The sequence below is a fragment of the Anser anser genome, assembly GCF_964211835.1.
Source record: "Anser anser genome assembly, chromosome: 6".
NCBI lineage: Eukaryota > Metazoa > Chordata > Aves > Anseriformes > Anatidae > Anser > Anser anser.
The window spans coordinates 23,313,257-23,337,927 of NC_139726.1; the positions used below are offsets into that span (position 1 = coordinate 23,313,257).

Genomic DNA, 24,671 nt, shown 5'->3' on the forward strand with positions numbered 1-24,671 from the left:
TCTTCATTGGGTGGCGTTCCCCTAATTAAGAAATCTGGAGGCAACCCCAAGGATGCGAGGCAGGAGACGAGCGCAAAGCAGATACGGCCCCCTTGCTTGTTCCCTCCTGGGGTGCCGTTCAGTCCGCTGCTGTCCTCGAGAAATGGACTCTGTACGCCGTCCTTCCCCGTCCCAACCCGCCCCAGTGCAACCATGCCCTTTATTACACGTGTGCTGTGAAATTTGAAGAGGAACCTGGGGTGAAAAGATGTGAAATGCCGTGTATTGTTTATTAAACGTATCCGATCCACGACGGTAGCTTAACGCAAAGCTTCTAGTCTAAATCGCCCTCGAAAGGAGAAAACAGGTTACAAAACAGATGAGATGGGACCTGAAACGCGATGTGATGCACAAGTACGTGTATTGTGTGTCTGTGTATGTGCCTGTATGTACACCGCTCCATGTATGGCACAGCCCCCGTGTGCGCGCACCCCCAGACGGGCGCGTTTGCGGGGCCGCACCGCGACGCCACGCATTCGCGGGAGGAGACGGTGCACGACTGCGGGCGTGCACGCACACTGCAGGTCTCAGCCGCTCATCCCAAGCTGCGGGCGACGACAGTCGTGCCGGGCATGCAGGGAGGCACGCACGCGTGTGGCAGGGCACGCACACGCGGGGCCGTGCGCGCCCCCCCCCCCCGCCAGCCGCCCCGGGCACATGTGTGCACACGCGTGCCCGCCGCCGGGCGCGGCACCCCGGCTGCGCCTGCAGGAGATGCGCCCCGCCGCAGCGTGCGCACCCCAAACCCCCCGGGCGGGGAATTTTGGGCGGCTTTCCGCCGAAATCCGCCCCCCTCAGCCCCCGGGTGGCTGCGGTGCGGGGGTGAGCAGCGGGCACCCGCTGGCTGCGCCCATGCGTGCGTCCCTCCGCAGCATGCAGGCGACCGTCCGTCCCTTTATTTACTCCAACATAAACATCTTCGCATTCCGACCGCAGCCTAAACGTGATAAAGCCCTTCCGAGGGGAGCTCTCCATTGCGGCGAGTTTGATAAGGCTGCAAACGCAACTCGGATTGTTCGAAATGGCTCTGGATGCCTTTGTGCTTCCTAAAAGAGCATAAATAATTAAAGTTTGGCAGGGAGGAAAAGCTTTCTTGCAGAACTGTAGTGGCAATAAATGAAATGACTCAGAATCTCTTCTCCAGTCAGTTTTTACGAGAGCTGCCAGACAGTGTCTGTTCACGTTCTCCAGATACTAGGGGCGCCATAACAAAGTTAAGGTCAAGTTAGTGTCTTATCTTGGGTGGCACAAAAATACCGCATCTTCTCCAGCCGGACCGGGTGTATTTTTAAACCCGAATGTTATGCAAGTCGTCTGAATTTCCACGGAGGGCTTTTGGAAATGTCACTTGGACCAGAATACTTGGTAATTCCAGGCAACGGTTGCAGATGTTTCAAGACGCCTAACGGTAAAGTATGCGCCTGACTGTGTACATGATGAGCATTTGTGTGTCGATGCTATTTAATCTGAGCAAGGCGAAAAAAGGGGGGGAACGTAATGCTCAGAGCCGGGCTGGGAACCGACCCCAGGGCGAAAACGTTCTGGCAGGCGGGGACCCCCATGTCTGCCTTATTGCAGCGGGGTCTCTGCTGCGATATTGGACTCCCATTCCACAAATGAGATCGCTTTTTAAGGGTCTGTTTCCTAAAAGGGCTGTTTTCGTATTAACAAATCGTCGCCATGTCTTTGAACTTGAATTAGTTGAAACCGGTTGGTTCCTGCGCCAAAATTTAATTGATGCTGGGCTTGCTGCATCGAAAGGAAGGTGAAGGATTCTGGCTAAGGCGTAATTAGTTGTTTGAACGATAAAGAAAATGAGGCTTCATAGGTTCCCAGAGCCATCTCTCCTGATGAGCTTGGCGATCAGAAACCTGGGGGCACAATCCAAACGGATCCCTGCCCTTCTCTGCTACAAGCTCAGGGTGGTAAGTGACACAGGAGCCATTTTAACTGCGCAGGCATCATTTTTAGGAGGTTGTTCATGTGTTGTAGCAAAATCGAGAAGGCTCGAAAGTTACCGATGAAGGGAGGAAATGGTGGATTTGTGCCTTGGTTTCTAGTGATACCTTGCGAGAGTTTATCTGCTGGCAGCGATTTGCGGCGTTTGAAGCGGTTTGAGAGGCACCAAGGCAGCGAAAAAAAAATAAAATTAAATTATAAAAAAATACGATACGGTACAGAGAAAAGAAAAAGAAGAGGAAAGATAGGGAAAAAGGAGTGAGCTTCATGTTATCTGCCCGGCTTGGGTCTTTCGCTTTTCGGGAGGGCACGCGGGGCCCCGGGGCGGAAGCCTCCGGGGCAGCCCTGGCCCGCTTTGGGGGGCCGGGGGAGGCGGGAGGGACTTGGGGCAGGCTGCGGGGCGCAGCCCGGGCTGGGGGGCTCCCGCCCCCGGAGCCTCTCCGCAACGCGGAGCCGGGAGCGCGCAGGAGGCGCCTGGCACGGCGGGGTCGCGGGGCGCGCAGCCTGCGGCTGGCCGAGCCCGATGCCCGCAGCGGCGCCTCGTAGAGCCCCCTGGCCTGCCCCTAGTCGCCCCCGGTGCCTGGGGGCTGGTTCCCTACCTGCCGGGCTCTCTGCTCGCTGGGTGGCGGCCGCCTTTGGGGAAACCACCCGGGGCCTGATGTCTGGAGGGAGCGCCCGGAGAGCGCCTGGGTGGCAGGGGGCGACCCTGCTTGGCGTGCAGAGCTCGGCCGGATTTCGGGTTCATTTGGAGAGCGGCATATGGCGGGGCCACTCGGGCTATGCTGTACAGTGGCGGAAAAAGGCATTCCCATAGAGAGCTGGCAAACGTTTCTGGAATGAGGGATTGCTCGAGCATAAGGCTATTGCTGGCGCGTATTATTCATCCTCTTCTCTTTTCAGCCTTTGTGACCCGGTTTGTGATCGGCTATGTAAAATAATATTTCAAGGAGAAAAAAAAAGAAAATTGGCAAAAATGAGCCCTCGAGGGCAGGGCGGCTGTGGGGCTGGCGGGTGCTGTGCGTGTCGCCTGCTCCCAACCCTGCTTTTCCCTTCCAATGAAAGTGAACGTTTGGGTGGGAGTTGGAGGCACGGGAACAGAGGTCACTTTGTGCGCTGCTCTGCTTCCCAAGGAAACCGTGCCTGGTGGACTTCTCTTCCTGCCCTAGCCCTTTTCTTTCCAGAAGAGCCCGAAAGTGCCTGCCTTTCATAAAATCCGCTGCTGAGAGATGTTCCGTTTGCCTGTTTCTCATTGCAGTTTGTCTCTGGCGCCCTTGTACAAGCGCACGGTGTTTGGGCTTGAGCGAGGGAAAACGAGGTGATCGGGACTCGTGCTTTGAATTTCGGGACGGATTTCGGTGCCAACTGTGGATTGCTGGAGCCGAGCGGGCAGCCTCCCTCGCGCGCTAGGGCGTGTAACTGGGACTTGGCTCTCCCGCGTGAACCACCGCCCGCTCCCCATCCGCCGAGCAGCGACCGGCGGACACCGCTCCTGCCATCGGGGAGCGGCCACGCCACGGAGCCCGGGGAGCTGGGAGCCCGCTCCCCGCGGGGCACCTTCCTCGACGGAGCCCCCCTGGCTCCGCTCCCGCCTCCCCCGGCGGCGATGCGGCGGGGGCGCGCCGCGGGGCCCCGCGGCGGGTGCCCGGGCGGCGCGGCCCCAGGTGAACGGGCACCCGCGGCACCCCCGGGCACCTCCTCGCCTGCTGGGGGAATGGGGGGAAAAGGCGAGGGTGCGCGCCCGCCCGTTCCGCTCATCCCTCCGTGCTGGGAGGGCTCTTTGGAGAGCTCTTAGGAGCCTTTCCGAAGGGCTGATATAGATATAAGGACATTTCTACATTGCGTCACGTGACATAATTACCACTAGAATCAATCAAGATGAATTGCACGTCAGCACACGGTGGGGATTTTTTCTTAGTTGATCCTGTCCAAACCCTCTTGTGCAATAGATGGATCTTGTTCAATGCATTGAAGCCTCCTGGTTGCTTGCAATCGCAAAAAGGAAGACATGACCGAGTTTGACGATTGCAGTCACAGCGCATCCAATATGTATCTGCCAGGGTGCGCTTATTACGTCTCACCCTCAGATTTCTCGACGAAACCCTCTTTTTTGTCGCAATCGTCTTCCTGTCAAATGACTTTTCCTTATTCTTCTAATTTACCTCATGTCCAACCTGTGCGCGAAGTAGCATTCAGGGAATACGGATTAGAGCGCAGCAAATGGCAGTATAGGGGCAGTTATGCTCCTTATTACTCAGCTGAAGAGGTGATGCACAGAGACTTTCTGCAGCCTGCGAACAGGAGGACGGAAATGTTATTCAAAACGGACCCCGTGTGCAGCCACCATGGACCGTCTCCTGCTGCCTCCAACTTCTACAGCTCGGTGGGGAGGAACGGCATCCTGCCGCAAGGCTTCGACCAGTTTTACGAGACAGCCCCCGGACCCCCGTACCAGCAGCACTCCGAGGGCGAGGGGGACGCGGACAAGGGCGACTTGAAGCCCCAGAACAGCACTTGCAGTAAAACACCTTCCAGCCAAGAAAAGAAAGTGACAACAGCAAACAGCGCCGATTCCCCTTCTGGTGAGGCTGTTGCAGAGAAGAGCAACAGTTCAGGTAGGTATCAGTAGTAAATTGGGGGCAAAAGTACAAGGCCAACACTTTGTCAAGCCGCATTTTATGTGCAATTTTATAAGCATCCAAAGGATTTTATATATCCTATAAGATTTCCTTTACCGTTGTAAAGCGTGTTTACGATAGGAAACCAATTTAGGTGGGCTTAAGGTATTCTTGGAAGAGGATATTAATTGTTATTAAATTGTTGATTTGGCGGGGGGGGGGGGGGACACGACAGGGAGGTTTCACAGGTAGTGCTCGGAGCTGCCTTCGTTTTGGAGCCTGAGATCTTCGTTTGTTTGGTGAGGGGGGTGGGGGGAGAGGAGTTTGAGAAACTTGGAATATTTCCAGCCCATTTAAATATCTCTCTGTACTGCTCGAAGTGCTCTCTTTTAAGGAGAAGTTGGGAAATATTCGCTTTTTCGCTAAGGCACCCGGAGAGTAAAAGCCCCAGGAATATTTTCTGAACTGCTGGAGGGCTGCTTTCCAGGCGATGGGATATTGTCAAAGCCTCTGATCTCTTCCCATCTGAGTGTGTTTGTAGCAGCAGCATAACTCAGTTTCTTCTTTCTTGATTTTCAGCGATTCCTCAGCGATCAAGGAAAAAGAGGTGTCCCTATACCAAATATCAGATAAGAGAACTGGAACGTGAGTTTTTCTTCAACGTGTACATAAACAAAGAGAAGAGACTACAGTTGTCCAGAATGCTCAACCTCACTGACCGACAAGTTAAAATCTGGTTCCAGAATCGAAGGATGAAAGAAAAGAAACTGAACAGAGATCGACTCCAATATTTCACTGGAAATCCCTTGTTTTGAAAAAAAAAAAAAAAAAAGGAAAGAAAGAAGGATAAAGAAAAAGAAAAGAAAAAAATAAAAATCGAGCGAGAAAGAGAAAAAGAAGAAAGAAGGAAAAATTGAATATATCTGTCTCTCTGACCTGCCATCTGAATGCAAAAGTAAATTGGTTTACATGACACATCCACCCTGCGGAACTCAAAGTTTCATTTTCACGTGCAGCTCCCCACACTGAATGGCCACTGGAGATTTCGGGGCTTGGCGCAGCAGATTCCTGATAAGGGGAAACTAGGGTAAATCCAACTGTCCCTTCTCGAGTGTTTCTCGCCAAAGGTGCTTGTTTTCCTCTCCCAAAGTACCAGCAATGGACCTGCAGTGTGTCTGGTAGTTTTTGCTTACAATTAATTGAGTTCGGGGGGGCCATGTTGTTGCTTTTGAGCTAGGATAACACTTTCCTCCCTTTAAGTGAATGCGGTTTATTTAAGAGATGGTAAATGTACGTTCGCTATATATAAAATATATATATATATGTTTCTATTGTCATCCAAAAGCATGGGCCACTGTCTTTTTCATGTGAATAAATGGTTTCTAGTAAAGTTAAGGTTATAACTTCCGTGCACTGTATGGATTTCCATCTCCGAAGGATCCTAGCGTTTCCCGGGCTAGAGCCAAGTTCAGTTAAATAATAACGGGAGGAAGCCAAGCCGGGTTATTTTAAATGCATTTTAAAAATAAATAATAGCTTAGAGCTGTAACTCTCCCTTTGTAGATATGTGTAACCTTCACTGTTCCCCCCTCAGTGTGAGGCAGAGCAAACATGGCTGTCTGCAGACCATCACTTCTGATGGTGCTACAATTACTATAAACAACGAAAAAGGCTTTTTTAACTGGTCAGGCTCCCAACAAGCCCAGAATCCCGAAGGCCAATGACTGTTTACTTGCTAGTGAAGGGTAAGCCAGAACGAGGGCTCAGAGCGGTTGAGACAAGAGGGAGCTATAAACAATTGGCACTGGTGGGGAGGGAAGGAAAAAAAAAAAGTTTGGAGACAGAGGGGAGGATCTCTAAAATATGATTTCTCGGCGGGGCGTGCGGAGAGCAGGGCTGGCCGGGTGCGGCCGCTCCGCACCCGCTCTGCAGCCGCGTAACTCCCGCTCCGCTCCCGCGGGCGCGGCAGGCGGCCCTGCGTCCTCCGGCGGGCAGGGATCCGGCGGAGGTCCCCTCCGCTTTATGCTGCGTGACCTGGCTGGGCTGTTTACAAAACCTTGAACTGTCTAGACAACACCATAAAACCCGAGGTTCTAAACAGCTTAATTGGGTTATATTATACACCTTCTGGTGGGTGAAAAAGAGATTTCCGCAATGTGCAATAAAGGCGAGGAGCGGGGAAAGAATTTGGCTTTTTTGAATAGGATGGAGCGGCTCGCGCTACACTTGCTTTCAGCGAAGGCAAAACTGGGCAAATTAGTGACGAACGGCCCCAGAATTAAAAAATGGAGAAATGGGAGTGGAGGGAGGCATAGCTGGAAATATTTTTTAAAACCCTTTAGCAAGAAAAACATAAGTGTATGCCTTTGAACTTCCAAAATGTCAAGGTCATCACCTTTAACCTTTCTGAATAATTAGGCGCCTTAAGGTTCCTCTGTTATTTTCAACCACCACCCACTCTCTCTCTGTCTCCCTCCCTCTCTCTCACACACACGCACAACCACACACACGCTGAGTACCGCATAGATGGCCATATTAGCAAATGCATCATAACGCAAAGAAAATCCCAGCTGGGTCGAGGTGAGCATCTCCGCGGCGTGCCGGGAGCAAGCCCGGCTCCCGTCCCCGCCAGCGGGCTCCCCGCTTCCCTCTCCTTTCTCTTCCGTGCCCCGGGAACTCGCCCCAAATCTCCCTTTTTAGCCCTAAAGAAAAAATGCTTTTGTCGCTCCGAATAAAATGCGGGGGGGGCGTAAGGAACGCTTCGTAATCTGGGGAGAAGGATGGTATTTCGGCCGTTTTTCTCCGGATGCGCGTTTCCCCGCAAAGCCCATACATTGGAAATGCTGCTAGCCGCGGGGAATTTCATTTCGCCTGACCTTATAGCAAAATTCTCGCGTCTCTCCCGAGTCTTAATCCACAGGGCGAGAACGACTCTTCTGATTTTCTGTTCCCTGCAGTGCTTTAACAGTCTATCTTAGAGGACTATTATCCCTTTAAAATGCCCAGACACCGCAAAAGAGGGCCGCGGAAACCTAAACGCCCCAGCATTAATCTTGCATAAATGCTCAATTATAGCAGTTTTAAGTTTCTATTGAAAAATAAAGGGAAAAAAAAACACGACTGAAAGCAAATTGGGCTGAGGAGAAAGGAGGAAATTCCCTGGTGCTTCGCCACCAAATGCCACAGGAGGGCGCGCTCATGTGCTGTAATGCGCACAGCAGCCCTGATGTTCAAGGATATTTTGCTCCTAATAATAATTCCACTGCTAATAAAATATCTAATATATAAGTAACGATAAGATTTCAGGGCCTTCCAAATGAGAAAATAAAGCATCAAAAAGATTTATTAAACAAATAACCCATAACCGTGACGTGTTCGAGAAATATGCCACTTTAAAAGAAATTTTTTTGGTCGTAATCTTTTATAATGCATCCGAGCTTTAAAAAAAATCACATAATTTTAAGAAAAAAAATGATATTCCGAATTCGTTCCCTAGAACGAAAAACTATTTACTCCTTTAAGGACAGCCTTAACGCGGGTAGAACAAAAGTAATATAAAAAACAGGCGTTTCCACAGTTTATCTTTGAATTCTCACTCAAGGCTTTTCTTAAATAAACCTATCGGCACAGAAAGCATAATTTTAAAAACGTATTTTACTTAAACGCGAGATTAACATTAGATGCTGAGAGTGCTTATTTTTTTAAAGAGAGACAGAGTAAAGCGAAAAGAAGATATTTTTAATATCCGAACATCACCTTGCCAAGGCTTTGCTGATTGAAATCCCTCTCCTTAAAAACACTATGGAGATCTATTAAAATGAAACTAGAGATTAGAAAATTAAAGTGAAGCTTATGAATTCCCTGGACGTTCTCCAGCGACCGAGCATGTTCCGTTTTTCTGGTTTTGTGTTTTCTTTTTTGTCCTCCAGTGCGCACTTTTCCTCAGAATCTCACGGAAGAAAGGGCTTCGCTTCCTTCTGCTTTTTTTCTGCAGAGTTCATCGAAATCTATTTCGCCTTGGCTCAGTCATGTTCCGCATTTTCAAAGCCCCATCTCTCGTGAAAGCATTTGTTGGCACTTTGACCGTTGGGTTTTTTGGTTTTTTTTTTTTTTAGAAGTTCATTGTTAACAGTTTCCTAGAAATAGACTTTCCGTCTGTGATAAAATGGTAAAACGGCATTGTGCAAACTAAAATCCTTGGATCCTTTGACGCCAAAGGTAGCCCCTTTTAACCGGACCCAGAGCCCGGAGGAAAATGCCCTGGTCTCTCGGTGGCAATACCTATTTCGGGAGGGAAAGATTTAGCAAAGTTTTCTTGTTTGTTTTTGCTGGCATTAGAGTGCTTCTTGTGAGAGCCCACACCAGCCCCAAAGCCTTGAGGCTTCTGCGGGATGCTTTAGACCCTCGCAATTACAGTGAGGCCGATCTCAGAGAATGTAAACGAGTGATTGGAGCCAGGATGTGTTGTTAATGGAAAAAACACACACACACACAGACACACAAAATCTTGAATATGGGAATGCCGCTTTGTTTTTTTTATTTTCTTTCTTTCTTTACTTCTTTCTTTCCTTCTTTCTTTCTTTCTTCTTTTTCAATCATCGTGTTGGTGTGATGATTCCGTGAGAGTCTATAATCTTTTGTATTCCCCCCCCCCCCCCATTTCTCTGTTTTATTCCTTTAGAAAGAAAAGGCTGGGGGCTATTTCCAAATGTCTTTAAGCTTGTCCTTTTAGGAGATCGAATAGGGCGTTTGCTTATTTTCTGACAGAATTTCGAATTCGGCAGGAATCTGCCGGAAGATAAGCGTGTAGCTCAGATGCCGGAGCTGAGGGCAGAACCGCCGAGCAGCCTCCCCGCTAAAATCTTATAACTCGGGGCTGTGCTTCTGTGTGCACGGAAATATGGAAATACAGCAGAGGAAGGGCTGAGGCTGGGGGCAAAGCTGGGAGTACACAGTGCTACCGTGCGCTCCCCACAGCAGAAATAACACCTCTGAAGAAATGGGCAGCGAGGTATCTTGTTTATTTTATAAGCTTTTCTATTTAGGAAAAGGGATAATGTCATCAGTATGTTTTTCTCCCCACCTCCCCACCCCCGGTCGAAAAAGTCCAGGGAATCTGAACCCTCAGCCGAGACGTCGACTCTTTCTATGAAAATATGGCACATAGAAATCTGGGCAACGTGACAGTTGCTTTATTAAAAAAAGAAAGGTCACAATATTGTAGCCAATTTCTTTTTTCCTTTAAATAAAAGCTATTCTTCAATCTCCCTGCAATATAACAGCGTGGTATAAAATATACAGTCTGCGCGTTTAAAGGCACCCTAAATAAAATGCTGAAATCGAGTAAATGAAAGCAATTTTACTAAAAGCTTCCCGGGTTCCAGCCTATTTTTAAAATAAGATATTTCTCGCAATACCTTTGTTACTGAAGGCATCTGCAAAATATCTAGCCCCTTGCGTACCTCTCTCCCATCCCCCTCCTATAATGAGACACAAACACAGCAAATTGCAAGTATGAGGATCGTCAGCAGTGTGGAGAAAAAAAAATAAAAATAATCATATCACGAGTAATAATGGTTAGGAAGATAAGGCAGTGAAAATTAAACCCCACTGGCACGTCTGGTAACCTCAAGTTTTTAGCCCTGACATTTGCTAGAGGAGAAAACTGTAATGTCCACCTATGCTTTATTACAAACAGTAATTTACATCTGCATGGACCCATTGGTTGGGTTTTTTTTTCTTCCCTCATTCGGAAAAATATGGGGCTCTGAGAGCAAAACCTTTATATTAATGTAGACTGTATATCTCATTTATTGCACAATATTGATTTATTTATTAATGTTAATTACTTGATTCCATTTTAATATGATTTAAAACAAGAGTGACATTAAATGCCCAGAGCCTAAGTCTCCAGTTCCCCAGTGGCTCTTGCATGTTTATTCAACTTCTATTTACATCAAACTTAAACTTTCCTACTGTTCATTTTCAATAAAAAATTGCTGCCCGTTTTTCAAAAAAGAAAAAACCCTCATGATTTATCGTGAGCAAGGGGTCTTACGGAGCTGTTTACCAGTCCTGAATACGATATTTAACTCATTATCATCACAGCCATCCTTGAAGTTTCCGTGTAGTGACATGCAAGAAATTCATATTTGCAATTTAAAAAAAAAATCAAAGAGACCTCATTTCTGACCAGAAGCCAAGGAGCGAGCTCCTTTAGCACAGGCGAGGCTGGCGTGGCAAGCAGTTAAGCGTTGGGTTATTGTTTTAACTTTACTGTTGGGCAAAATCCACTGCAAACCTCTGGGCTAATACTTCAGTTGGGATATTTCTGGGACCTTCTTTTCTTAAAGTGTAAATAAAGGTTATGAAAGACCCATTTGATGGGCATAAAATTCCTGATTAGATTTAACAGTCAAGTCTTAAACTGCGTCAAGGAAAATAGTATTTTGTTTCTTTAAACTCTGTGGGTTGTCCGGGCTGTTGTTTAAAAAGAGGAAATTGCTAGAAAGCAAGGGGGGGAATGCAGTGCTCAGAGGGAGCGTCGTGGGCTCCTCTGCAGCTTCTTTCCCAGCTCAGGCAAATCTTAGCAATGGCTCTGATAATGATCTTAAATGTCGAGATTTTGTATATGCCCCTTTCCCTGCTGAACCCTCGGTGCCGATGGAGCGTGCCCGGAGAGGGCAGAGGGCTGCGCCAGGCACAGGGGATGCTGCAAAAAATCTGGAAAGCAGCGAATATTATGGAGGTAATATTTAAACTCTCCGGCAACACAGAAGCTGGAGACTGGAGCTATAAAAGACACTGGCTCTTAACCTGACAATGATGTTGTATTTGAACAGCTGCGATAAGGTTTTAAAAGGTCTGTCTCATTGCCACAGCGAAATTTTAAATAGGGTTATTGTTTCCAGCAATGTAAAGTGTACGGTAAAGTGCAAAACAGTCAAATGCCAGGAAACAGGAGAAAATTCAAACCCACGTTGCTGGAAAAGGCATGTTTTGAGCTGTGCGAAAGACGCATTTGAAATGTTAAAAATCCTTTCACGTGCTGCTTGCTCCTTGGGATCTGAAAGGGTGTTTTGATGTTAGAAAGGCCCAAAATAAACAGCCAGATGCATTCGAAACAAAAATTATCAACAAGTTCACTTTGTGTGGATAAGAGTCCTTGACAGCATTAGTCCCAGATAAGAAATACTCCAGATTGAGAACAGTTGAAAGCCAGCCAGACAGACAGACAGAAGCAAAGAAAGAGAGAAAGAAAGAAAGAAAATGAAAGGAAAGAAAGAAAATGAAAGGAAAGAAAAGGAAGAAAATGAAAAAGAGTAATAAATGCCCTGTGCCATCACTATTTAAAATGTAACAGGTTCGGGTGTAAATATGGGTACGAAGTGGGGGGGCACTAAAACACGTTTAAAGTGTTGAGACTCAAAAATCTAATTTGCCATGTAGGCATTTACTGGTGCCCTCGGTATTTCTTATTTATTTTTTATTTTTTTTTAATATTCCAGCTGCACTCATCACTCGTCATTCAAAAAAGAAAAAAGAAAGAAAGAAAAAGAAAAAGTTACACGATCAGTTGCAGTAGGGGCATGAGGTTCTGTATATATATACATATATTAATGAGCAATACTACAGAAGGAGAAATTATCTTATGGTGCTTTCAGTTTCCCGGGCAAGTGAAAAAAATGTATATATGTATATATGTTTTTTTTTTTTTCACAAGCCGTAGTGAGAGAGCATTGTAAAATAATTTTAGGAATGTATTGTATCTATAAAACTCGACTTATGACAAAAGTATAGCTTTTAATATTTGACGATTTGTGTTAAAACAAAAATTGACCTTCTTGGTTAGTAGCGAGGAGAAAAATCAATGGTATAATTTTCAATAATTCATAACGCGAACGCCATTATGCTAAATCTTAACTATTAATCTTATCCTTTACAAAGTCTCGATTGATTTGTTAATAAAACATCTTCCCGTGCGTGGCAACAGCGGGTATAACTCTTTAAAAACCTCCAGAAGCAAGAAAATTACCAAGTAGCCCGGGAATGCAGATGAGGGCTTTTATTGATCGCCCCTGCCTCTCCCTAATACGCACCAATAAATCCCGCAACCTCTTGTACCTCGCGCTCGTCGGGCAGCACGCACGGCTTTTACAGGATCCGCGAGGGGAGGCAGCGGGCTTTTGCCGGCCGTGGGGGCGGGGGGGGGGGGGGGCGGGTGGCCGGCCGCGCGGCGCGGTGCGGTGCGGTGCTGCGCGGCGCTGCGCGGTGCTGCGCGGCGCGGTGCGGGCGGTGCGGTGCCGCGGCGGCGGCCTAGGGGTCGCTGTTGACCGCGGCGGGGCGCGGCGGGGCGGCGCGGCGGGGCGCGTCAGCGGCGGGGCGGCGGGGCGCGGGGCGGCGGGCGCTGCCATTGGCCCGGCTGTCATGTGGTCGCGCGGAGGCATCGGCGCTTCCCCGGGAATGTTTTCCTCGAGATGTCAGCCTGCAAGGGACACAAGCTCTCTTCCTCAAATTCCTGCCCAAAATGTCCTTCCCCAACAGCTCTCCTGCCGCTAATACTTTTTTAGTAGACTCTCTCATCAGTGCGTGCAGGAGTGACAGTTTCTACTCCAACAGCGCCAGCATGTATATGCCACCTAGCACAGACATTGGGACTTATGGGATGCAAACCTGTGGACTCCTACCGTCTCTGGCTAAAAGAGAAGTTAATCACCAAAATATGGGTATGAATGTACATCCTTATATACCTCAAGTAGACAGTTGGACAGACCCGAACAGATCTTGTCGAATAGAGCAACCTGTTACACAGCAGGTCCCCACTTGTTCCTTCACTACAAATATTAAAGAAGAAAGCAATTGCTGCATGTATTCCGATAAGAGAACCAAACTCATTTCTTCAGACGTCCCTTCCTACCAGAGGCTGGTGTCTGAATCATGCCCCATTGAGAACCCCGAGGTTCCCGTCCCAGGATATTTTAGACTGAGCCAGACCTACGCCACTGGGAAAACCCAAGAGTACAATAATAGCCCCGAAACGAGTTCAACTGTAATGTTACAGTTAAACCCTCGCGGCAGCTCCAAACCGCAGATATCTTCTCAACTTCAGATGGAAAAGAAAATGAATGAAAACCCGAACAACCAAGACAGCGCAGCTAAAGTCTCTCAAGTGGAAAGTCCCGAGCCCAAGTCCACGTTGCAAGACGAGAGGAGCTGCCTGCCCGAAGGCTCCGTGTCCAGCCCAGAAGTCCAGGAGAAGGAGAGTAAAGGTCTGTATTACCGAGTTTAAACCGTACCGTGGTGTAACTCCAACACGCCAGCACCCTAAAGCACGCTCTGATATACTAACGAGCATCACAGCCAGCACATTTAATGGTAAGAAGTATCGGGCTGCAGGTGCTGTGCCTCTGAAGATTTTGGCAGGAAAAAAAAAAAAAAAAGCTACACAAAAGGGTCCAAAGCTCTGCTTTAGAGACCTGCTTCTCTTGTGCATGCAGACCGGCTCTGTGATGCGGGGAATATCTCTGGGTGCTCCTTAGTGCACTGCAGCAGCCAAAATCAGCCAAATACCCTTAAAAAAGCAGGTCTGGAGGTTGTAAAATACGACCAGCTCAACTTTTCTCTCGTAATATTTCGCAGATTTCTTGTTTGTTTGTATGTTTGTTTTCACTGAGCCTGGCTGCTCTTTGATTGCATTTAAAGTTAATTACGATCCTATTAAAATAGGTGAGGAATAGGTGCTACCAAGCTGGGTGAAGTTGGAAACAAATGCACAATGCAAGCAGTAGCCCGCTGCCTGCCTGATCAAAACGTGCAAGGTTTGAACGTGATGCTTTAGATAACCTTGGGTTTCTCTCCAAAAAGTGCAACGTTATTTTGAAAGGCGTACGAAAGCTAAAGGTGGTGATTATCTAATTTTATTTTCCCCTTAGAGGTGCAATAAAGCCTTCGTTTCGAACGGCGTGTGTCGAGGAATCCAAAACCGGGATTATTTTTCCTTATAAAAATGTACTTTGCAACCTCTAGGTCGATTTTTACCCTACGTGTGCATGGAGATTCTCGTTATATGAATTACAGCTAACGGTCCAGGTCTAGGTTGATGTGGGGCGGATTCCTTTCTGGTGAAAAATAAAATCAAATCTAAATGGAAAATGGAAAAAAAAAAAAGAGAGAGAGAGAGAAAAAAAAAAGAAACACGAGGTGGAGGGTGTTGGTTTCACGTGCATCATTTCGGCTGGGGAAACGTCCATGTCTGCTGCTAGGTGTGCGTGTGCAGCTGAGCTGGGGGCTGTGGGGAGGCTGCAGAGGAGCAGGCTGCGGGGCTCTCCTGCAAGCGGGGCATCTCCCCGGCCAGCGCGGAGCCGGCCGAGCCAGCCCCGGGCGGGCTGCAGGCGCCAGAGTGTGCCCGGCGGGCTGCGGGCGGGCCGGGCGCCAGCCGCGAACTTGAGCGAGCCCCTCCAGGGCCGCCCGGGGGCTCGGGGCCGGTGACGGGGCCGGGGGCTGGGGGTTTGGGGACCCCCCGGCCCTGCAGAGCCCCGCGCCCTGCCCGCGCCTCGCCCCGCCGGGGCCTCGGCCCCGCAGCCCCCCGGTCTGCCGGCCCCACGGAGGAGGGTTCATGGCCAAGGGTACACTCTAACAGCCGGAGGGAGTTTTGATTTTTTTTTTCTTCTTCTTCTCCTTTGATTTTGATAGAGGAAATCAAGTCTGATACTCCAACAAGCAATTGGCTAACTGCAAAGAGTGGCAGAAAGAAGAGGTGTCCTTACACTAAGCACCAAACACTGGAATTAGAGAAAGAGTTCTTATTCAATATGTATCTCACTCGAGAGCGCCGCCTAGAGATCAGTAAGAGCGTAAACCTCACTGACAGGCAGGTCAAGATTTGGTTTCAAAACCGCAGAATGAAGCTCAAGAAGATGAGCAGGGAGAACCGAATCCGAGAACTGACCGCTAATCTGACCTTCTCTTAAAGCCTAACCCTGGGGGTGGAAACAGTGAGAAATGGGCACAGCACCACCAGTTGCTAAATGCAGGAGAGACTCTGGCAGAACCCGTCATTTTCCTTTTTTTTTTTTCTTTTTTTTTTTTTTTCTGGTAGAATGTGACTCTTCGTCCTTCTTTTAGCGCTGCAAGTGAATATGTATTACTATGACGAGTATATATAAAACCTAGCACGTGTAATTTATTTTTGTTCTCATCGTAATGCAGGGTAACTATTATTGAATATTATCATTTGGTCTTAACTTATTGGAACTGTCGAACATCCAAGCAATGTGACTTTTTCATGTTTTTACTAACAAAATGGTATTTATGTGGGGCTGTTACACGGGCCATAACATTTTGAGTACATTCAATACTTTAAGAAAAAGGGGGGAAAAACTTTGGGGGCGGGGGGAAAGAGAAGCACATTATAATGTAACTATCCTCGCAAATGAACTTAGAGATTGTCCTTCGTAAAATGGAATATTTCATTCTTCTCCATTGTAGACATTTTCTTGTGGTGCATATGTGGAATAGTAGTCGTTCAGCAGCAATATGTCCTTCTTGTGCATGTTCTGTTCGCATGTATAATGCAATAAACTCTGTAAACTACTGCGGTTCCTTTGGTTTTCTACAAACGTTTGAAGTACGGCTGCAGGTTGGTTTCCTGATCTTTCCTTATCAGCAGCTCTTTGGACTGATGTACCTTCTTGCCTTCTTGTCCATTTTCTGGTCTTTGTGTGTGTCTGCCTGCTTTTCTTTCTTTCTTTTATTTTTTTTTTCCCCTTCCCTTCTTTTTAGGGGTGGGGTGGAGACTGGGGCGGGAAATGATGTAAAGCTAATTTATTTATAATTGTGTCTGTAAACAAATGATTAATTGATAAAATGTTGTGTGATGTTCGCAGTCTAACAAACTGAATGCAAAAAAAAAAAAAAAAGAGACAGAAAGAAAAAAAAATAAGTAGTAAAATATTATGACCTAAACTGGACATCCTCATCCAATCAACTCATAAATGGTAAGTGATAAAAAATCTTTCTACTACAAGCTGTCAGCAATATGTGTGTCATTTTATTTGACGTTCCTATGTTGATTTAAAAAATAACAGTCACTGCCTGCTTACAATGTGTAGACTTTGATTTCGTGTCCTTACTTGCTTAAAAAAAACATCATACCAAATGCAAAGCTGGGTATAAATTAATGCGAGGAGTTTGCTTCTTGGTCAGCTCAAGAGCCTTTAGAAGATGGTGGATGGGGAAATACTCCCTCAAACATCTGGCAAGGTTGGGCTTTTGCGAGCAGGAAAGCTCCCAGGCATGCTTACAGAAGTACACCATCCTCTCCAGCCCTACTTTTGTGCCCCTGCACCATTTTTGTTTGCTCAGAGCTCGTTTTATTTCCCGCAAATCCATTTCAGTAGCACACGTCCAGATAATGAACTTCACGACTCTTAACCCTTTCGGCGCATAGCTGAAAAATATTATTTGTAGGGTCCCTGCCCTGACAGAGGAGGAAGGGGGTGCGGGTGAGCGGGTGGGAGCAGAAATACCGAGCAGAGCTGGCTTGCAAATGAACATGACACCAAACCGAAGTGTGAATACTTGGGCATACTTTCACCTTCAAACACTACTGGAAAAATTGCGTGGCTGCTGGCTGCGCTGGGAAAGCAGCTCGCCCACAATCAACGCCCAGTCTTCCCCTAAGCAGTTGCTAAATCAAGAAATGAAGCGCAAGATAGTGCCAACGTTTTCTGCCTTGGTGACACTGATATTGCTCATGTTGCAGCTGGTGGCGTTGCATTTTGCTCGCTTGTCGCGGATATTGAATTTCAGCAAATGCTTTCTCATGTTTGCTCGTAGGGCAGAGGAATATTTTCCTCAGCCCAAAGCATCACCATTTTGAAGCTGTGGCAGCCGCAAGCACATAGGTATGCAGTGCTTGCTCTTGTTTCGAAAACAAACAAAGCGGTGCTCAAAGCCCACCTCTTTCAATATTGCGCACACTTGAACCATCTTTATTTTTATTTTTCCTTTAAAGATACTCGCTTCATCACCGAAGAAGTTTCGGCAGTGGGGACTAATTAACTGGCTCCATACCAAGTGTTCAACATATATAAAAAAGGAGGTTCACACTAATCTGCCCGCTTTATCAATTTCTATCTGTGTGCAGCGAGGGGCAGTTCCTCGCCATACAACAAGCCCTGCTTCTAGAGAAAATAAAGGGAAGTCTGAAAATGCAAAGGAAAATGCTAGATCGAGGTGCCCAAAAACTAAACAGAAAAAAATAAAAAAGGAAAAAAGGAAGAAAACAAGCTAAGAGAGTAATAAATCATTAAATAAACAGGAATTTCAGTCCCTTCCTCATACCGGCCCGCGAGTAGGAAGTGTTTTCGCAGTGCTGTTGTTTGTGTCCTCAGCGGGCTCTGCTGTGGGCTCTCCACTAACTGTGTGCGTTTCCTCCAGATCCCGACACAGCCACCTTCCCTCGCTCAGAAGAGCAGAAATGTGCGGAAGACCATGGGTAATCTGGTTTTCAATACTAACCGGGCATCTTGTGGCTCGGGGAAGGGGAACCGGCTCGGGGAGGGGAGAGAAGGAAGAGAAAGCGAGGAGGGCAGAAAGCTCCCGCAGGCATTGAACGTGGCCAGCCGGGGCTGGCCGGCCCCGGTCTCCCTGAACTCGGGCGGAGGAGACAGCGGGGCCGGGGCTGCTGCGGGGCCTCCTCGGGGTCCCCTCCGGCCGGGCTGCCCGGGGGCTCCGCGGCCCAAATTTTCTCGGGTGCAGCAGGGGCGTGCGCCCAGCCACGCGTCGGCCGTGCTGGGAGACACAGGCTTCGCTGTTCCCATCCGTCCGTTTTATTAGGGACACATTAATCTATAATCAAATACACCTCATAAAATTTTTATTGAAAGGCATAAAATCATTACAGAGGTCTTCCACCTGTTTTAAAACAACACAATGGGCATCTCTTTTAAAACGCGGATCCTTCCCATGGAAACTTTCTGCCGAGGGAGGGGGGCACGGGGACGGATAATACTACCCGCACACGCTCTGAAATATGGAAGTACCGCAATGTGCTTTTACTGTAACATTTTCCTGTTTTATGAGAAGTCGTTACAGTCCCAGCTTGCGATGGTTTGTTTTTACAGGCAAGAATCCCCCCTTCCCAGCGGGTTTCCTCAGCAGCTCGGAGTGTGATTAGCAAGCCAAAGCTGTTGGATTTATTTAAACACCCTGCCTCTCGTTGATTAAGAAATGAATGGCAGAAATCACTCAGACGACATGAAGAAATAGTCCGCGCCCGCCGCGGCCGTGGGCTGCCAGCGCGGCCACGCCCGCCGCGCCCCGGGCGGGCAGGGCAGGGTGGGCAGCGGGCAGGCAGCGGGCAGGCAGGGCCGGCAGGGCAGGCAGGGCAGGCAGGGAAGGCAGGGCAGGCAGGGCAGGCAGGACAGCGGGCAGGGAGCGGGCAGGCTGCGGGAAGGCTGCGGGAGGCAGCGGGCAGCGGGTGGTGCGGGAGGCGCGGGCGGCCCCGGCGCGGTGCGGGCGCGGTGCGGGTGCGCGGCGCGCTGTGCGGTGCTGTTGTTGATGATGATTTTTTTTTTAATCACAGCAGCCCCAGTTTAGCGGATTGATTTACTCGCAGTATTGGTAAATATGATCACGTGGGCCCCGCGACCAATGGTTGAGGCTTGCAGTCTGCAAAATACTACGATTGTTCTCAGGGAGGGTATCATATACAGTTAACAGTGTAACCTTTTATATGACTAAGAGGGGAGCCTAAAATGTCGTCTAGTGGCACCATAAGTAACTATTATGTCGATTCTCTCATAGGCCATGAAAGCGAAGAAGTTTACGGGAGTAGATTCGTCCAGGGAGGTCACAGTGCGACCTCCAGGCCATCAGGTGTTGCAGAGAGTTCAGATTTTTCCTCCTGTAGCTTTGCGCCAAAATCCACCGTGTTCTCCACCTCCTGGTCCACGGTTCACCCTCAGCCGTCTGCGGCAATGACCGGCATCTACCACCCCTACATGCACCAGCCCCACTTAGGGGCAGCCGACGCCGGCCGCTACGTGCGCTCCTGGATCGAGCCCTTCCCGGGCTTCCCGGGCGGCGGCGGCGGCGGCGGCGGCGGCAGCGGCGGCGGCGGCGGCGGCGGCGGCGGCAGCAGCGGCTCCGCGTCCAGCTCCGGCTCCTCCACCGGGCGCCACTACGGGATAAAGCCGGAGACGGGAGCAGCCGCCTCCTCGTCTTCCTCCTCCTCCTCCTCCTCCTCCAAAAGGACTGAGTGCTCCTCGTCCCGGGAGTCCCAGGGGATCGGTGTGCCCGAGTACACGTGCAGCTCCTTCCTCCAGGAGCCCCGGGAGAAGGCGGCTGCCAGCAGCTCCAAGGACCCCGCCGCCTGCAGCCACAACCCCAGCCCGAGCAGCGATCTGAAGGAGGAGAAACAGCAGCAACTTGACCCAAGTAAGTAAAAAAAAGGAGAGAGAGAGAGGGGGAGAGAGGCAAGGAGAGAGGCAGGGAGAGAGGGAGAGAAAGAAAGAAAGAAAGAAAGAAATTGCCCCTTTGATTTATTGCCGAAACCTGTAAGGCTCGAATGTGCAAAACTGATAGTTTTACTAACCTATAAAAACGTCTAGACGCCTACCCCAGCGCAAGCAGCAACAAGCACCCATAAAAGACTCCACATAACCACCTACCATCAAGACATCATTTGTACAGTAAACAGACTGGGGCATTAAGGCTTTTATGATAATTCCTCCGAAGTTGTGAAAACAGTCCATCCTTCGTTAAATTAATTTAACGACCTCTCTCCCCCCCCCTCCCCTTCCCTATATACCTCCCTTCTTTCAGATAACCCTGCAGCAAACTGGATCCACGCTCGTTCAACGAGGAAAAAGCGTTGTCCCTACACAAAGTATCAAACTCTGGAACTGGAAAAGGAATTTCTCTTTAACATGTACCTCACCCGAGATCGCCGTTACGAAGTAGCTAGGATTTTAAATCTCACAGAGAGACAGGTCAAAATCTGGTTTCAGAACAGAAGAATGAAAATGAAAAAGATGAACAAGGAGAAAGGCAATAAAGGAGACTAACGCTGGGGTAGAAATGCAGCTGGGGAATATTGCTTTAGTTTTGAGTTTGGGGCTTTGGGAGATTTTTTTTTTAATTTTTAATTTCGGTTTGGTTGGGTTTTATGCTTCCCCTGCCCCCCTCAGCCCCGATTACGTTTCTCCTCCTCCCGCGCCCCCCCCCACCCCAGGAACTTTAAATCAATCTGGTCTTTTTTAGATAGAAGTGAAACGTGGTCTATGTCAGGTATTTGGGGAAATTTTGTCTTGCTCGCCAACGTGTTTTGCAGAGTCGCTTCGTCCCCCCCTCCTCCTTCCCAGACCGTTTGGTTGATGATGTTGTGAGTGCACGTTAGCTTTGGGAACTTTATCTGATGTTAAATGTTTGACATGTTTCTTAAAAGTGATGTAGTCTAGGTAGTTACTTTGCCAAAATAAAGGTAAGGAAAATAACTATAATTATGGTAACAAGATATATATTAAATTACAGGCGCTTCAATCAGTGGGGGTGTTGTGTCGTCCACGAGTTATTAAAAGGAAACCTTACCCCGACCCTCTGCTTTCTAGGTCTGAATTGCGCTCCTTCGCAATAGATGCCACAGCGAGGCCACGAGAGACCCCCCCCCCCCCCCCTTTTAGTGCACTGTTAGGAGGTTGTCTCAGACCCGAAGCCGTTCGCAATAGGCCTCACGTTTCCTGGTCCCCCGGCCCGCTGCCGCTCCCGACCCCGGTAAATGCTGTACTACCCACCACGTCTCTGCCTCCCGACCTGCTGTAACTGTTGTCCGCTATTACACAATAAAGGCTGCGAACGAAAAGCGCTGCGCTCGGAGCAGAAATCTGTGCGTCCCTCGCCCTGCCCTGCCCGCAAAGCCCCGCACAGCCCCGCAAAGCCCCGCACAGCCCCGCGCCTCCCGCCCGCCGGTCCCGCCGCTCCTCTCCTCTCCGCGCCGCTCCGCTCTGCTGCGGGCACGGCGGCCCCGCTGCCAGCCCCGGGCCGGGGAAAAGCTCCCCTGGCTCCAGGGGCTCGGCCGGGTGCGCCCGCCTCTTTGCTGGCTTTGTGCGCGGCCTTCGGGCTCGCTCGGGGAGCTCTGGGGGTCATTTAGGAAAGATTTCCGCACCGCTCCTCCTAATAAGCCAAACGGCGCTTATTCGCCCAAACCGTTCTTGTTTTGTTTTCCTTTTTTTTTTTTTTTTTTTTTTTTTGCCGTTTCTGTTCCCCCGCGCTCTTTAATCTGGAGGTTGGGAAGCTCTGGAGGGACCAGGCTACTTCCAAACCTGCAGCGATATTGGCGAAAGCTCATTTCGCAGCACGTCTCATGCCTTCAACATTTATAAACACACATGGCTTTATCAAGATAATTGAGATGAAGTTCATTGTAAAAAATGCTTTGTTTAAAGAGCAACCATTAAAATGAAGGACCCGTAAATATTTACGAGCAGTTCGGTTAATTCAAGATTAAGGGGAGAGCCGAGAGACCTCGCGTTTAATGTTTTCTACCTCTCTCTCTCTCTCTCTAAAAAAAAAAAAAAAGGCAAAAAACATGTAGTGCCAGGAAAAGGTGTTGCATTGCTTCCCATCTATTGTCGAGAAGATACCTATAATTCTTTTAAAACAGGAAGAACCGTGGTATAATAAAACCATTGAGATGGCTAGACGTCTGGACCTAATGAGTTTACGATATGCTATGGCGCTTTTCTTTGAAACCACCTTATTTTGATGTTTGTGTTTGTTAGAGGAAGAAAAAAGCCAAAAATGCAGACAAACTAGGTCTTAAAATCTTGGACTATAAATTTCAACACGTCAGCGTTGGGCCAAGGCAACAGTCTCAAAAAAGACACGAAGGTCACGAAACAGATTTTGCCAAGTCCACTGATTAGTGGAAATGTATTTTGTTGGATATTCTACCGTGCTGAATCCTACCGTCTTAGCACTTATATTTTCGAAAATAACCGGTCTGTGTGTGTGTGATCTACAGCTAACAACACGTAAACTATATTATTGCCACTGAGCACTGTTAGGTTGGTTCTAGCAGAGGCTCTGCTAAGAACTTGTCACCAAGCCCACACCATTTCCTTTTAATATTTTATCTCAGGCACAATGACGTATTTTACCTAGTATATTTTCTTTTTTTTTTTTTTCATTTTCTTTTACTTACTTCTGATACTGTGTGTGCTTATTTCAAAATGGCAGAAAGAAAATGAAACGTCTCGAACGTCAACGCGCAGTTCCTCCATGTAAATCGCTTTTAGTGTCAAACTAAACAATAATTTAATCCCTACCCGTTGGTTGTGTTAATGTATGTTTGTACATATGCACAGTCGCGTGCACAGGCACACACATTTTCCCGAATAATTCACAGGCATGTGTGATGGAGCGGGGGTAAACAAAGATTCATCTTTACTTTCGTTTACATAAATCAATCTATAGATACATAAACGCACGGGCAAACAAAATAACATGTTCAAGACAAAAACGGAGAGCTCTGAAACTACCACACATGGAGTATTCATGGTGTAATATGTGGGGAAACATGATCGAAAACGCGATAGCAGCGGTCTTCAAAGCTCAGGCGTCTTTGCTGGCTGCCATGTGTAAACGAGGCGCATTCTTTGTATGTAGTTAATTATAGCACTGGCAAAAAATTAAAAGAGGGTCACCGAAATGTGCTGAGAAAACGACACTGGAAACTCCGACAGACACCACAACCACCACCACCCCCTCCCAAAAGAAGGGAAAAAAAATAAAGAGGAAGAAAAGCAAAACCAAAAAAGAAAGGAAAGGAAAAGCTGCTCGTGACCGAGATCGTCGAGAGGCGAACGTAACACCGCGCCGATCTCTGGCGGCGGCAGCGGCGCCCTCCTGGTTCTGGCGGACCCCCCTTGGCGGCGGGGCCGGGGGCCGCAGTGGGGCTGCCTGTCCCTGTCCCTGTCCCTGTCCCCGTCCCTGTCCCTGTCCCTGTCCCTGTCCCTGTCCCTGTCCCCCTGTCCCCTGTCCCTGCCGCCGCACGCCGCCAGAGGGCGCCCGCGCTCCACCCTAGGCGCGGGGCCGCGCCCCGCACCGCTCCGCGCCCCGCGCAGCTCTGCGCGCCCCCCCAGCCGGGACCCCGCTTTCGCTGCCGGCTCCGCAGAGCCCCGCGGGGACGGTGCCGGGCATCCCGGCGGGACCCGCATGCGGGGGACGGCCGCGGAGCCTTGGCCGCAGCTCCGCGGGAGGCCGCGGAAGCAGCCGCTGCCCCCCGAGCCACGCAGGGCTCGGGCGGTGCTTTTGTGCCTCCCCCCTGCCCGGCCGCCCCCGCTCCGACCTCGGGGGGTAGCGCCGCGCTGCTCTCTCACTGCTCTTTCCCTCTAGCACCAAAAATCCGTGTGCCCCCCAACACCCGGGGCCTCTCACGTCCCCCCCCCAGCTGGTCTGTGGGGTTAAGGGGGGGTTGTGTCAGCGCAGAGCAGCCTCGGTGAGGAGAGCGTGTGGGCACCGCGCCGCTCTGGGCTCCAAAACCTAGGGCACGGGGGTCCCTGCGCCTCGGGCCTCGCTAGGCCGGGCGGAGGGCGTCACTGTGCCGTCGCTGGGCCCGGCACAGCCTCACCACGGCCGGTGGGCCTTTACCGGCCTCCGTAAGGCCCTGCTTATGTGCGGGGACCCGGGCCGGCCGCCGAGACAAAGAGAGCGGCACGGCGAGGGCCTCGGACACGGGGCGGGGGTGGGGGCGGCGGGGTGTGATGGGGAAGGAGCCTGCGATGTCTTTTATGTAACCACAAATACTTTTTGTCAATTCACACCAGACGGTCACACGTGGCTCTGGCGGGGCCCGTATTAGATTTCACCTCCATTTTTTCTTCTCTGTTCAAAGCAGGGCGGACTCGAGCTCCTGGGGGTGTCTGCCCTAAAAAAAGCTGGTTCCCGCTGCAGGAAGAGCAGTCAGCCAGAAGCGCTGGGAAGAGAGGACGGGGAAGACGGCGCTCCTCGGACCGGGGCAGCGGGGCCTGCGCAGCCTCCCGGGCCTCCTTCCCC

At 49.4% G+C, this 24,671-nt stretch overlaps 3 protein-coding genes across 5 annotated transcripts; all 3 read left to right on the plus strand.

The window, feature by feature from the left end:
- Nucleotides 1-239: 239 nt before the first annotated feature.
- HOXD11 (homeobox D11) lies at nucleotides 240-12,750 on the plus strand. Its single transcript, XM_083840583.1, has 3 exons — nucleotides 240-1,447; nucleotides 3,254-4,610; nucleotides 5,193-12,750. Exons 2-3 carry the CDS (start codon nucleotides 4,004-4,006, stop codon nucleotides 5,426-5,428), a joined length of 843 nt encoding a protein of 280 aa, XP_083696709.1. The 5' UTR covers nucleotides 240-1,447; nucleotides 3,254-4,003; the 3' UTR covers nucleotides 5,429-12,750.
- A 278-nt stretch (nucleotides 12,751-13,028) lies between these two features.
- HOXD10 (homeobox D10) lies at nucleotides 13,029-16,205 on the plus strand. Its single transcript, XM_083841001.1, has 2 exons — nucleotides 13,029-13,882; nucleotides 15,306-16,205. The coding sequence occupies exons 1-2, from the start codon at nucleotides 13,141-13,143 to the stop codon at nucleotides 15,581-15,583; spliced, it is 1,020 nt and encodes a 339-aa protein (XP_083697127.1). The 5' UTR covers nucleotides 13,029-13,140; the 3' UTR covers nucleotides 15,584-16,205.
- Nucleotides 16,206-16,355: 150 nt separating this feature from the next.
- HOXD9 (homeobox D9) lies at nucleotides 16,356-23,437 on the plus strand. Of its 3 annotated transcripts, XM_083841002.1 has the most exons (4): nucleotides 16,356-16,609; nucleotides 18,054-18,111; nucleotides 19,422-20,054; nucleotides 20,442-23,437. In XM_083841002.1, the coding sequence occupies exons 1-4, from the start codon at nucleotides 16,607-16,609 to the stop codon at nucleotides 20,681-20,683; spliced, it is 936 nt and encodes a 311-aa protein (XP_083697128.1). In that variant the 5' UTR covers nucleotides 16,356-16,606; the 3' UTR covers nucleotides 20,684-23,437. The 3 variants fall into 3 exon arrangements, with proteins under 3 accessions (XP_083697128.1, XP_083697130.1, XP_083697129.1); XM_083841004.1 differs by lacking the exon at nucleotides 16,356-16,609 and having other exon boundaries at nucleotides 17,646-18,111; XM_083841003.1 differs by lacking the exons at nucleotides 16,356-16,609; nucleotides 18,054-18,111 and having other exon boundaries at nucleotides 18,971-20,054.
- The last annotated feature ends 1,234 nt before the right edge of the window (nucleotides 23,438-24,671 follow it).

What these genes read in the sequence shown, in the direction of transcription:
- HOXD11 (XM_083840583.1), top strand. Translation starts at nt 4,004, where the DNA reads ATGACCGAGTTTGACGATTGCAGTCACAGCGCATCCAATATGTATCTG. An exon ending in AGAGAAGAGCAACAGTTCAG is followed by an intron (nt 4,611 to 5,192) that starts GTAGGTATCAGT and finishes CTTGATTTTCAG; the next exon opens with CGATTCCTCAGCGATCAAGG.
- HOXD10 (XM_083841001.1), top strand. Translation starts at nt 13,141, where the DNA reads ATGTCCTTCCCCAACAGCTCTCCTGCCGCTAATACTTTTTTAGTAGAC. An exon ending in CCAGGAGAAGGAGAGTAAAG is followed by an intron (nt 13,883 to 15,305) that starts GTCTGTATTACC and finishes TGATTTTGATAG; the next exon opens with AGGAAATCAAGTCTGATACT.
- HOXD9 (XM_083841002.1), top strand. An exon ending in AAATGTGCGGAAGACCATGG is followed by an intron (nt 18,112 to 19,421) that starts GTAATCTGGTTT and finishes ATTCTCTCATAG; the next exon opens with GCCATGAAAGCGAAGAAGTT. An exon ending in ACAGCAGCAACTTGACCCAA is followed by an intron (nt 20,055 to 20,441) that starts GTAAGTAAAAAA and finishes CCCTTCTTTCAG; the next exon opens with ATAACCCTGCAGCAAACTGG.